Source organism: Cryptomeria japonica, chromosome 4, assembly GCF_030272615.1.
Source record: "Cryptomeria japonica chromosome 4, Sugi_1.0, whole genome shotgun sequence".
Taxonomy (NCBI): Eukaryota; Viridiplantae; Streptophyta; class Pinopsida; order Cupressales; family Cupressaceae; genus Cryptomeria; species Cryptomeria japonica.
In genome coordinates, this window is record NC_081408.1 from 607,246,060 (window position 1) to 607,260,655 (window position 14,596).

At 37.7% G+C, this 14,596-nt stretch overlaps 2 protein-coding genes across 3 annotated transcripts; one reads left to right on the forward strand and one right to left on the reverse strand.

The window, feature by feature from the left end:
* Positions 1-337: 337 nt before the first annotated feature.
* LOC131061114 (transcription factor PIF3) lies at positions 338-2,402 on the reverse strand. 2 transcript variants are annotated; one of them, XM_057994624.2, is made up of 5 exons: positions 1,952-2,399; positions 1,394-1,498; positions 1,202-1,267; positions 1,022-1,087; positions 340-885 (listed from the first exon to the last, which is right to left on the reverse strand). In XM_057994624.2, the coding sequence occupies exons 1-5, from the start codon at positions 2,264-2,266 to the stop codon at positions 640-642; spliced, it is 798 nt and encodes a 265-aa protein (XP_057850607.2). In that variant the 5' UTR covers positions 2,267-2,399; the 3' UTR covers positions 340-639. The 2 variants fall into 2 exon arrangements, with proteins under 2 accessions (XP_057850606.2, XP_057850607.2); XM_057994623.2 differs by having other exon boundaries at positions 338-885; positions 1,202-1,498; positions 1,952-2,402.
* A 6,555-nt stretch (positions 2,403-8,957) lies between these two features.
* LOC131875243 (uncharacterized) lies at positions 8,958-11,735 on the forward strand. Its single transcript, XM_059219315.1, has 2 exons — positions 8,958-9,278; positions 11,616-11,735. Exons 1-2 carry the CDS (start codon positions 8,958-8,960, stop codon positions 11,733-11,735), a joined length of 441 nt encoding a protein of 146 aa, XP_059075298.1.
* Positions 11,736-14,596: the final 2,861 nt, after the last annotated feature.

Genomic DNA, 14,596 nt, shown 5'->3' on the forward strand with positions numbered 1-14,596 from the left:
TAACAATTTTAATGCATTCTTCATCAGATTTAGTAACATCACAATATTATGAGTTTACAAATCCAATTTCATATTTTTTCATCAGATTTAGTAAATTTAGTAAATTTAGTAATATGTGATATGTTGAAAGAATATTTTTGATCCATTATGCTTTAATAATAGGTGATATAAAAAATATTTTGATCTATATTTTAATAATAGGTGATATAAAGAATATTTTTGATCCATTAATACATATCTTCAGAGACTGACGTGATGTGACTTGATGACTATCTGCTTGGATAATTCCTAATTAAAAACATTGAAATTATGTCTATTTTATATTTATTTTTAATGTATCACAAATATGAAGAGATCTTGAGTTCAAGTCTTGAGATGCTCCTCTTCACATGTAAATTTATTTTCATTTGAGACCGACTCACCATGTGACACTTGTTTATGAGTAAAACCTGTGATACTTTATTGTTTTCCAGTAAAGCTGATCATGAACAAATCATCCCAATTTAGCTGTTTGGAAGAGACTATTGCTAATACAAGCAAAAATACATGATAATGTTTCTGAAAGCAAACAGGCTAGGGCTAGCGAATATGAGTTGCTTCAAGAGACTGGGTCACTGAAGTATTTACGCTCCCTGCATGTCATACATTATTGCGTTGTGAAACCTTTGTAAACATTGGCAGACCTACTGTATGAAAACACTCTTTGTTTCCTCCATTAGACCATAGTCCTGGTTGTGCTTGAACTCCCCGGTGCACGGTCATGCACCCATTACTCCATTGGGATCCCATCTTCATGTTCATGCACATCTGGTGCACCTGAAAGCATGGGATTCCCATTGGTACGCAGATATGTGATGGGTTCATCATATTTGGAGCAGAAAGCATCTACAACACATTTACGTCAAGATGTAAGTTGGAAAGATTACTTAATGTTTCGAAAACTCAAAAACATGGAGCAACTTGAATTCCAAAGTTTCTGAATTGACTGTGAAAACTTAATGACTGTAATGGAGCAACTTACTTGTACTTGAAGTTGAAGCTGTTTGACGTACAAAATTGCCTCGTCAAGAATGGAAGCTTTGTCTGTCTGTCAAAAATAATTGAAATAAATAGTAACTACAATATTAGTTCACAGATTCTGCTTCTGTGATTAAACTTCTAAACTCTATTATGGTAATGAAAGCCATGGAAACAAGCTAACCTTCTTCGAATTAGGAATCAGAAGTTGAAGATCTTTCATTTTCTCATTGATTCTGCTCCTTCGCCTCTGGTTTCCAGCAAAACCTTCAAACTTAGATCTCTTTCTCTTCCAAACCAATGAATAAACATTCGTAACAAAATCTCTTACAGTCATGATAACTTTATAAAGGTCATAAGAGTTGACAGATAAAACCTTTTCGCACAAATTGTGAACGTGGGTAGCTCTGTGTCTTTTGGATGAAGTATTGCTTCTGGGAGAAAGAGATCTACATGAATCGGCAAACTCGTCTTCAAAGTCCTACATGCACGACCATGAGGTACATATTAATCTAGGTTGCAATCCTAGTTTTCATAGCCAAAAGATACAAAACATAAACAGATGGCTTATAGTGATCAATCAATCTGTTGTTTACGTGTGAATCAAAGAAGAACCGTATCACCTATACAAACTCTGAAATCAAAAGAAGCCAAATAACAGACAGGTGTTTAAACTCTTGTATTATTTAGAGACATCTGTACGTACACGCCGGGGCACACGGGCGCTGCATTGATATGCTCAAGCCTGGTGTGTACACATCGCATCCTTTTTGCCATTAGTCAGTCATTACCAAAAAAAGATTCAATATAAAATGGTAGAATACGGCCAAACACAGGCATAACTAGATGGTTCGCCGTGCTTCTATAAAAAATTATCCCTCCCACCGTATAAATTAGTCAGTCCAAGAATGCAAGATTGACTAGAGTGGTGTACCGTATAATGAGAGTCGATTTCAACAAAGAGCTTCTCTTTTATCGATTGACCATTTCGTTTCCCATTGCGACTACAGAATGATTCAGTTGGGCAAAGAGGAGGACGAACAGTTGGGGCAGTAGTACAGGCATTGTCCTCTTCTTCTCCATGGATGAACTCGAATGGAATGGTGAAGAAAGAGGATGTCAAAGGGGGAACGCTGGTGGTGGTATTCCCTTGCAAGAAATAATCTTGTTCGGTGGAGTCGCTGTTTAAGAAAGCCATGTTCGCCAAAAAGTCGGCTTCTAGTACTCTTTCTCCTGGAGCGGTAGTCATTGCCTACCCAACACTGGACATTGCATATAAATAGATTGCACTCAATTCTCTTGTCATGGCGAAACAAAGATTGATTCATCCATGTTTCGCTGCACTCAATGAGTTTACAGTGGGCTTTGCCGGTCGCCTCTTTATACGATCTTGCAAAGTATATCCCATACGATCTTGCAAAGTATATCCCACAGAAAAAGCGCCATCGATTGAGTAGAATATTCACCCACAGATTTCCTTCGCCCACAGACTCCCCGCGCCCACAGACTCCCTTCGATCCAGGAAAGCCTTAAACCACACACTGACAATATATTAAGCCTAGTCATTTATAAGTGTGTAACATTTTTAAGTCTAAAAGTCAAAGAGTTTAGTGTGTGGTTTAAGTCATTCGCATTTCTACTGTCTCGACAAAGACAAATCATAACTGAGTTTTATACAGTCTTTTAAACATTTTAAAATTATATGTGATCAATATTTTTCTCTTGTACAGTTTTATACAGTCTTTTAAACATTTTTAAATTATATGTGATCAATATTTTTCTCTTGTAAAAGGTACTTCATATCGACCTTGTCGAATCCTAAGACACTGACATACGAGATGGCGGTAAACCATCTATAAGTGAGATTGCTATAAAAGATCTTTTATAGCAATCTCTTTAAAAGATTTAAAATGTATATTTTTAGATTGTTTTTGTGTTTTTATTTGTTGGTGAAGTTGAATAGTTCTAAATGAGTCCATTATGGATCAAGTTTTGATGAGTGTAAGACTTTGACATCATAAGAGATGAAATCAAGTTGATGTCTAAAATAATTTTGGTGGAATGATGTAATGTCCCCTTTTTAGCGCAACATGATACGGGGTGTCGTTAGCCTATTCTGACATGGTCCCCAAGGCTAACAAGGACATTGGTGGGATCCTGAGGTGTTTTGGCCTAGGTGTTTTCAGTTTCAGGCCAATCGGTGCTGCTCTGACAGGGTTTCTAGACACTTACTATTTATAGTAAGTTAGTCTCCAAGCAGTGACTTGAAATTTTTAGTGTTTCCCTGGTTGGTATAATTATCAGTAAAAAATATTTGAAGGCGACAATGATTTAAAGGGATTATCAACAATATTTTAATATTTAACGATAAAGTGTAAAGTTAAATTAAATATTTAACTTTATCGTTATATTATAAGGCTAGGAATATAAAGTAATGTTTAAAATATTAAAAGTTCCCTTTAATGTGTACATTGTGGGAAATAATATTTTATTCTAAAATGTATTATCCCACATTGAGGAAATGAAGTGTTTGCATCCAAGAAGAAGATATAAATTGAGGTTGCGAGCTCTCTTTTGGGGTATGCTGGGATGAGATTAATGTTATGCTGTTGGATTTCGTAGAGATCTGATTATTGGGCTTGGAGGACGGAATCCCTCTTTGCTAGCATTCTCTTCGCTGTTGAAAGACACAGTCAGGAGGATTAATGGTGTTTTCATTCAGGAAACACATTGGGCTTCATCTGGTACTCTCGCATGAAGTTTTTACAGGGGTTTTGAAAGTGCAGATTTGAAGATAGTGATTTTGCTACAGTACCGCGTGAATAGTGTTTTTGCTACAGTACCCGTGTGAATAGTGTTTTTGCTACAGTACCACGTGAATAGTGTTTTGCTACAGTGCCGCTTGAATAGTGTTTTGCTACAGTGCCGCGTGAATAGTAAAAATGCTACAGTACCATGAATAGTGCTACTATAGTGCATGAACAATGTTGGTATGAAGTTTACTTGTTTTTCCTGCTGATTAGAAGTTTGGAAGGCTACCATTACATCTACAGACCACTACAACATTCAATTCCAGGGTTTTTCTATCATATTTTCATAACTAAGCATTGTAATTGTTGAATACAAACCAGAATCATTGTCGCAGCCCATAAGGCAGTTGAATGTGCACATTGATATTGCAAATCAGTATTTAACAACAAATAAGAAGTTTCAGGTTTGCATATATTGTTGTATGTTTGTCAAGTGTTTGATAAAATGCCATGTTGATTATTAAGCAATTTAATTGATATCACATAGTAGTTTGCAAGTCTCTTTCAAAATGAAAATAGGGGTGGTCTTTACAGTGGTATCAGAGCTATAAGTCCTGCCATCCTGTGGAGGTCTTACAGAGACTTTGGAACAGCTGGATAGAGGGAAAAGTGTTTGACAAAATATCAAAACACTAAAATAAAAAATTAATGAATTAAAAAACATGCTAAGCATGTATGTTTAAGCATGCAACAGGGGCCTTATAACTTCCGCCATACCAAAGCAAGACAAAATAGAAATTTGAACTCACAAAGCGAGCAGTCTAGTTCATCCGTGTAGGGGGACATAGAATCCAGTCATACAGACATAGAGGAGATATTCTTTGATCAGGACAGCAGTATAGGTGACCGAGATGATAGGAATACCGGTCCAGATCAGGGAGAGGTAATGTTCAGATAGTTACTGGGTACATTAGAGCAAGGGCATCGTATGCAAATGGAGCAGAATAGGCGAATGGACATGATGTTGCAGCTTATGGCTAGACAGATGGGCATCAATATTAATCCAGGTGATGCCAACAATGGAAACAATAACAATGGGGGAAACGATAACAATAGGGGCGATGATAATAATGGAGGCCGAGGCAACAACAATGGCCCTGAGAATAACATTAATGGTAATAATGGACATGGCAACAATGGGAATGAGGCGGATAACTTTAGACATGTTGCATGCCCAGCTCGAATAGCGAGCTCGCGACCTCTTCTACCCACCTTCCCACCTAGGGATCCGGTTCAACCAGTGAACAAACCTTAGATTATTGAGTTACAGGGTCAGTTCAGGAGGGACTAGGAGGCCAGTGGACCCGAGTTTCAGGTAGATATTTCCCTCAGAGATTATATGGACTTGAGGATGAGACATATGCCTAGAGCAGGAGGGAGGAATCAGAATTTTGAGCTGAGAAAGAAAGTTGGAAAACTTTCCTTGCCTTATTATGATGCTTCAGGGAAGATGACCGCACGAGCTTGGGTGTAGAAGGTAGATACATACTTGCAGCTAAATCCTATCCCTGAGGAGGAGGCTATCAAGTATGCAGCTATGCATTTGGATGGTGTTGCGCATGAATGGTGGCATCATGGCATGGTGACTCTAGGGCATTATCAGATTACATCCTATGAGGAATTTATAGAAAGATTGATTGAGAGATTTGACACTAGGGATCCCGAGTTACATTTCAAGGAGCTAGCACAGTTAAAATAGTCAGGTTATGTGGATGCTTACATCGTCGAGTTTCAACGTTTGACTGTACTTGTTACTGATATCTCTCCTAGGAGATTGGTGGTGTTATTTTGTGATGGGCTTGCTGATCCATTATGTGGTTGGGTGAAGGGACATGATCCACTCACCTTAGCAGAAGCAACTAAAAAGGCACGAGATTTAGCCCCTTCGATATACAAAGGAAAATACCATTCAATAGATTCTTCCTACCGCAAGGACAAAGACAAAAAACCATTTCAGAAAGAGTATAACAAACCCAAAGAAGGATCAAAAGGACTAGAAAGTGAAACCTTGAATGAACTTCGAAAGAAGAAACTGTGCTTCCAGTGTAGAGAGCCTTGGGACTTATCTCATAAATGCCCTCTCAAAGCTAAGGCAAATCAAATGGAGTATTTTTCAGTAGAGGAGTCAGAGTCAGAGGGGGAGGATCAGCACTCCGATTCAGATGAGGGTAACATGATAGAGGAGAGTAGCATTCCTAAGGATGATAGATCATTGGCATGCTTGACAGGGGCCCAAAAGGCAATCACATTTAAGGTCAGGGGTACTATTCAAGGGCAGAAAGTGATATCTCTCATTGACACTGGGGCTACACATAACTTTATAGATACATAGTTGGTAGCCAGGAGAGGTTTACAGACAGAGGAGCATGATGGTTTTAGGGTCATGGTGGCTAATGGCCAAAAGCTATTATGTACTCAGAAGGTTTCAAATCTTCACATTAGATTTGGAGATGGCTATGAGTTGGAGGATGATTTCTATGTTGTGGACATGGGAGATTACGATGTCATCCTCGGTATGACATGGATGGCATCGCTGGTTGAGTTCACTTTCAACCTAGCGAAGTTGGAAATGAGGTTTCAGCATGAGGGTAGGACTGTTGTTCTCAGGGGACTTTCAGATGGGAGTTGCAGGGTAGTCTCTTTGAGGAGAATGGAGAGACTTTTTCGATATAATGACATAGAGTGGGCAACAGAGTGCTTAGTTATGCCAACTTCACTGGAGCCTCAGGTGAAGAGTCATCCACCAGATATATAGGAGATTCTTGACAGACATGCCAAAGTATTCAGTGATATTCCTCATGGGGTTCCTCCTGACAGGGGTACAGAGCATGTTATTGAGCTCGAGGAGGGAGCCAAACCAGTGATGATCACTCCTTATCATCATCCTAAGAAACACAAGGATGAGATAGAGAAGGCAATTAAGGAGTTGTTGGAGATGGGGCACATTAGGCCTAGCAAAAGCCCATTTGCTTCAGTAGTAGTACTGGTGAAGAAGAAGGATGGGATGATGCGCATGTGCATCGATTATAGGGCACTAAATAAGAAAACAATTAAAAACAGGTATCCCATTCCTAGGATTGATGAGCTGATTGATGAGTTGCATGGGGCATGCTTCTTCACCAAAATTGATTTGCGATCTGGATACCATCAAATCAGGATGAGAGCAGAGGACATTGAGAAAATAGCCTTCCGATGTCACTATGGCCACTTTGAGTTTATGGTTATGCCATTTGGACTAACCAATGTGCCCGCTACATTTCAGAGTTGTATGAACTAGGTATTCAGGGAGCAGTTGAGGAGATTTGTCTTGATCTTCTTTGATGACATCTTGGTCTTCAGTAAGACCTGGGAGGAACATTCACAACATTTGGAGGAGGTATTATCTATCCTAGAGAGAGAGTCTTTGTATGCCAAGGAGTCTAAGTGTGAGTTTGGTATGACAGAATTACTATACCTTGAGCATATTATTAGTGCGAATGGAGTTCGAGTAGACCTGAAAAGATTAGAGCTATAGTTGATTGGCCTACTCCTACGAACCTCACACAGCTTAAGGGATTCTTTGGTCTTTGCAGATTTTACAGAAGGTTTGTTAAGGGTTTTTCATAGATGGCAGCGCCTTTGACAAATCTCACCAAGAAGGGGGCCTTCGTGTGGACAGGGGCAGCATAGAGGTGTTTTGAGCATTTCAAGCAAGTAATGTCTTCATGTCTAGTTCTAGCTCTACCAGATTTCACGAAGCCTTTTGAGCTTCATTGTGATGCATCGGGTGATGGGATTGGAGCAGTATTGATGCAGGAGAAGTATCCCATTGCATTCAAGAGTAGGAAGCTCCGGGGAGTTGAGAGGAGTTATTCTGTCTATGACCGGGAGATGTTGGCCATAATGCATGCATTGGCCAAATTCCGATCATACTTAGTAGGTGGATGGTTTGTGATCAAAACTGATCACAATAGCATAAAATATTTCATGAGCCAGCGTGATCTTAATGACAGGCAGCAAAAATGGATCACTAAATTGCAAGCTTATGATTTTGACATAGAGTTTGTCAAAGGGAAGAAGAATGTGGTGGTCGATGCTTTATCCAGGAGACCGCATGTTTGTGCTCTAGTTGAGATTTCAGGGGATTGGAGAGATCGGATTATAGTAGAGTATACAGGGGATACTTGGGCTTCTGGGATAGTTGCAGGTACCATACAGGATGATAGGTATATGGTGTTGGATGGGTTGATCAGATTTCAGGATAGGATTTATTTGATTCCTACATCACTGTTCAAGGGGGAAATTTTAAGGGCATTCCATGATGCGCCTATAGCTGGACATCCTGGGATCTTCAAAACTTATAGGCAGATCCGTGAAAGGTTTACTTGGAGGGGACTTAAGGATGATGTGCAGAGATATGTGAAGGAGTGTGCAGTATGTCAGCAGAATAAGGGAGAGCACACTTTCCCTACAAGGTTGCTTCAGCCTTTGCCCATTCCAGATAGGAAGTGGGAAAGCATATCCATGGACTTCATCACCGGACTACCTAGAGTGCAAGGGCGAGATTGTATATATGTTGTGGTAGACCGCTTGACAAAGTTTGCCCATTTTTTCGCTATACCATCTACTTACACAGCAGTGCAGGTGGCAGACCTCTTTTACAAGGAGATATTCAGATTGCATGGGTTGCCCAGGTTTATAGTGAGTGATCGCGATAGTAGATTTTTGAGTGTTTTTTGGCAGGAACTCTTTCGGTTATGTGGTATGAAGCTCACACCCAGCACTAGCTATCATCCATAGACGGATGGTCAGACAGAGATTGTGAATAAGTGGGTTGAGGGTTATTTGCGAAATTATGTGACTGCACAATAGAGGGCCTGGGTGAGATGGTTACACATGGGGGAATATTGTTACAACACAGCATATCATATCTCTATCAGGATGACACCCTTCATGGCACTTTATGGCTACGAGGCGCCGAGCTTTGTTAACATAGTCTTGGGGGATAGCAGAGTACCCAAAGCCTGAGATTCATTGCAGGATAGTCAGGACATCCTGAGGGTGCTCAAGGAGAATATACAACAGGCACAGAATCAGCAAAAGTTGTATGTTGATCAACATAGGGTGGAGCACAATTTTGAGGTTGGTGACATGGTGTATTTGAGGTTACAGCCATATAGACAGTCATCGCTCAAGAAGAGCGGAGCAAAGAAGTTGAGACCCCAGTTTTATGGCCCCTATAGAGTCATTCGCAGGGTAGGTGAGGTTGCCTACGAGATAGAGCTTCCAGAGGGTAGCCGTGTGCACATTGTGTTCCATGTGTCGAGGCTTAAGAAAGCCATTGGTCAGGGTGTGGTGCCTTCAGCAGATTTACCTCTATTAGATGAGGAAGGGAGACTAGTGCTGATCCCTACGGCTATTTCGGATGTCAGGGAAAGGACACTCAGGAACAGAATCGTTAAGGAATACTTGGTGAAATGGAGAGACCTGCCAGATGAGGATGCTACATGGGAGAATGAGCAGGTATTGCAACATTCAGGACCGAATTTGCTTGAGGACAAGCAATTTCAAGGGGGGCGAACTGTAATGTCCCCTTTTTAGCACAACATGATATGGGGTGTCGTTAGCCTATTCTGACACAGTCTCGAAGGCTAACAAGGACATTGGTGGGATCCTGAGGTGTTTTGGCCTAGGTGTTTTCAGTTTCAAGCCAATCGATGATGATCTGATAGGGTTTCTAGACACTTACTATTTATAGTAAGTTAGTCTCCAAGCAGTGACTTGAAATTTTTAGTGTTTCCTTGGTTGACATAATTATCAGTAAAAAATATTTGAAGGTGACAATGATTTAAAGAGATTATCAACAATATTTTAATATTTAACAATAAAGTGTAAAGTTAAATTAAATATTTAACTTTATCGTTATATTATAAGGTTGGGAATATAAAGTAATGTTTAAAATATTAAAAGTTCCCTTTAATGTGTACATTGTGGGAAATAATATTTTATTCTAAAATGTATTATCCCACATTGAGGAAATGAAGTGTTTGCATCCAGGAAGAAGATATAAATTGAGGTTGTGAGCTCTCTTTTGGGGTATGCTGGGATGAGATTAATGTTATGCTGTTGGATTTCGTAGAGATCTGATTATTGGGCTTGGAGGATGGAATCCCTCTTTGCTAGCATTCTCTTCACTGTTGAAAGACACAATCAGGAGGATTAATGGTGTTTTCATTCAGGAAACACATTGGGCTTCATCTGGTACTCTCGCATGAAGTTTTTACAGGGGTTTTGAAAGTGCAGATTTGAAGATAGTGATTTTGCTAAGTACCACGTGAATAGTGTTTTTGCTACAGTACCACGTGAATAGTGTTTTGCTACAGTGCCGCGTGAATAGTAAAAATGCTACAGTACCATGAATAGTGCTTCTATAGTGCATGAACAATGTTGGTATGAAGTTTACTTGTTTTTCCTACTGATTAGAAGTTTGGAAGGCTACCATTATATCTGCAGACCACTACAACATTCAATTCCAGGTTTTTTCTATCATATTTTCATAACTAAGCATTGTAATTGTTGAATACAAACTAGAATCATTGTCGCAGCCCATAAGGCAGTTGAATGTGCACATTGATATTGCAAATCAGTATTTAACAACAAATAAGAAGTTTCAAGTTTGCATATATTGTTGTATGTTTGTCAAGTGTTTGATAAAATGCCATGTTGATTATTAAGCAATTTAATTGATATCACATAGTAGTTTGCAAGTCTCTTTCAAAATGAAAATAGGGGTGGTCTTTACAAATGATATCCCTTAATCCTTGGTTCTTAGCTAAAGAAGCTCATCCTATTCTCTCATATCAAAGAGCTAAATGAATTTGAGTTTGATATAGAACCCTCCATTTAGGAAAAAAAAAAAAACCATAGATATTTTAGCATATTTATTGATTTTTTTATGTAACCAACTTACGACAAGACATACAACTTAACAAAGAAAGAAGGAAAAATGAAGAATTGTAGGAAACTACATAAATTAGATTATTAGTTTTTCATTATTTTCCAACCATTTTGTTGCTACAATAGAAAATAAGCCTATGTCAACAACAATATTTAAATTTCCTTTTTTGCTAGATGTTTACAAGATCCATTTTTTTTTATATTTTGTAATTTTCAAATCTATTTGGATGACTATGAAACTTACTAATTATTGAAAGATAACTCGAGTGACACTATTCGTCAACTTGTTGTGCTAATTTCATGTATAAAATAAAAAGGTAACTTAAAAACTCAAAATATAGAAAATGCTAAAAAAAAAAACACTAAAAGTCAAATTGGAGGCCTTGATGAAGAAATTTGATCGGAGAAACATGTGAATATTTGGTCCAATCAATTAGCTTCTTTTAACATCATTTATAACTCTTCAAGACATGAATCTCTTATTTCACATGAGATAAGGTTTATAAAATCCAGGTTATCTTGATATAGGAAATGTCATTTGAATATTTCAATATTTGTTGTTTAATGTTAGGTAAATTGGGAATACATCATCTACCTTTATAATAAAGAACACTAATACTACCCTTAAAATAAGATTAAAAATGATCATTTAGATTTATATTTAAAGATTTGTTTTATTATCCTTCATAAGTTGATTGAAAATAAATAGTATTCGATAACATCGATTTAAAATTTACTTCTCTCAAAGAGTAAATAAATAACACATATTTTTGCATTTAATGTATCAACTATTATATATTCTTTATCTAAGATATAAGAGATAGTAACATCACATATGTTAAAACTATGAAGATCAACCACGAGCGCAGAATTGATAAGCTGGAAGAGTATGTGGTTGACATCAAAGACAACCTAAATAATCTGGTGGAAATTAGCAGGGAGATGATGAGTAACAGCAAGCTGAGGGATTGAAAACAAATAATGCCATGATTGCAGACTATAGAACCAGACCCATAGCCAGTGATCCTCCCTTGGGGAAAAAGCTTAAAAAGAATACTTCAGAGGTGGCGAGAGTGTTGTTGGAGGGAAGACTGTCTCGGGTCCCTATACTAGGACCAGGAGCCGGAGCCAAGAACAAGGTATCTCTAGATTCATCATGGAGGATCTGGAGAAAATCAACAAGAAGATTATTCAGAAGAATTCTAAACTAGTATACTCTCTCAATTGAGTTCTTTTTCCTATGTTTTGGGGCTTTGGTCTATGTGGGGTTTCTCCCTTGTTTCGCTTATGTTTAAGTTTGTTTGGTTGTTGGCCTTGGTCTGTAAAACTTTGGGTTTCGGGTCCTTGTAAAACCTGTTTATCTTTATCAAAAACATCACATATGTTAAATAAAAACATGTTGCAAACTACTTTAATTAATTTTTAATATAAATTTATTTCCTAACAAATGATGTTGCCAAACTTTTCAAACAAATACAATGTCAAATATAAGATAATTCCTTTCAATGGTTTCTAGATTTTCTATTCATTGTATACTACTTGATTGTCCTACATTAAAGTAGATGCCAATTTCAACAAAATTTTCTATATGTTAAAAGATTTTATCATACTCAAAAATACATTTATAGCTTCTCTTTCTCAGTAAGATCTATAAAGAGTGCTCTAAATTTTAGAATATTTCTCAAAAAACAGATGGTAAACACTAGATAATCGTAGAATTTAAAAATCTTATTATAAGAAGCATATTTTTGCCCATCAATAAGCTCTAGAATTAAAAAAAGAAAAGGTAACACGATATAAATTCCTTGTCTATGTGCTTCCATCCTTAGGAACTAATCCTTTTTTTGCTCCATTTCTGGTATGGGAATGAAGATTCATGTTGAAAACAACCTCACTCTTTTTCTTTTTCCTTTGTGCATGAGTCTAGGTACCTCCTTGTGCATCATCCTCTAGTAGCAATTTTGCATCCTTTGAGATAATTTATTCACCTCCAAGGGGCGAGTATTGAGAATTCACCTCAACCTCAATGTTCCCCACAACCAAATGTGAGACAACCTCAATATTGTTATAATAACTGGTGGACAATTGAGAGGAGGGGGGATGAATCAATTGTCAATAGATTATATTAATCAAACCACTTTATAACCTTTAACTGGAGCACATAAACATTGAATACCGGAATAGCAGAAACAGATACAAGTAAGCAATAAAACTTAAGAATGAAATAGAGAATTAACACAATGCAACCATACCACATAACACCATGATTTGTACGTGGAAAATTCGATAAAGGGAAACACCACGATGGGAAGCCTACCCACAGTCAAATAATACTTCTGCAGAAAGTATGTGATATAATAAGGGGCCTGGACATGTAGGAAGGCACACTTCCTAGAGCGTACTGCTCATTACAAAGGAGTCTCACTGACTACAAAGAGGTTATAACTACCTCAATATAATTGGACAACAATCCAGAAGAATGAACTACCAGTTATAGCATCTACCATGCCTAATTATAGTCCCGGTTAAGATCAATACTAGAGGCCTTTGACCTCTTACACAAGCCCAATTCAATCGCCAATGATTGACCAAATCTCCTTCACATATGATTTTTCATTTCTTGACCACGATCATTATCTACAATGAGATCTTACATCAATTTATACAAAACCCTAAGGCCTAAACCAATTAGATCGGCAACCTAAAAAATATTACAATAATATCATTACATACATCCATATTACAATGATATGCCATGTCGGCTTTAGACCAAAACAACATTAATCAATTCATAAATCATCTTGGAAACATGTAGAGAACACTTAACATGATACTAGTCCATAACCTAGATAGGTACCAAACCTAATTTGGGTCCACCATGCTAAAGCGATATCTCTAATTAGTTGAGACACGATCAAGGATCACCTTCTGCATCCTGAATTCCATCTAGAAGCTGCACCAACACCACTTATACATCCTATCAAAGATTCTTAGTAAAAGCTCTATCGGTAAAACCTTAAACCCTTACTGGTATAGGCTTACTAGAGTGTATGATAGCATCCGATCATCAAGTCCATACCAGTTGACCAAAATATACTCCAAAAACATCAAACCAAACATATTCCAATGATCCAAACATGTCGATAGTATCCAATTGATAATCCCTTCTACCAGTAACACTAGTTCTTCTACCGGTAACCAAAATTTGTCTGTTGGTAACCAATCATAACAACTAGTGTTGACATCAATGACAAAAAACCAATGCAACACATAATCAATTCCTTCATATTGCCAACAATCTCCCCCTTTGGCATTGATGGCAACACTAGATGTGAAAAGAAAAATATCTAAGTGCCAAGAAATACCAAACATTTCTCATAGAAGATATAACAACAAAAAACTAAAAAAATCCCAGCAACTCCCCTTGAGGAGTGTTCTCCAATCTGAAACTGATCTGAATCTCTCTCCCATATGACATATTATGACATTATTTTTCACATATAACTCTCCCCCTTTTACATCAATGCCAAAGATATGACATAGATATCAAAATCATGTGAATCTCAAAGCTGACTACCCCCCCTGAGTAGTCGCACCACTACATCAATCTGGAGAAAAGGATAAAGATGATGATGCATACCGGATTGATGCTCTACTCCATCAGTTAAGTTTCTGTCAAAGAGGAAGATACCCCTAACCTGTCTCTCAAATATTCAAATAATTACTTAGACAACGGTTTAGTGAATATATCTGCAATCTGCTCTTTAGTGTTTACATAAACCAATTTGACTTCCGTTTCTTCCACCTTTTCCTTCAAAAAGTTATATTTTATT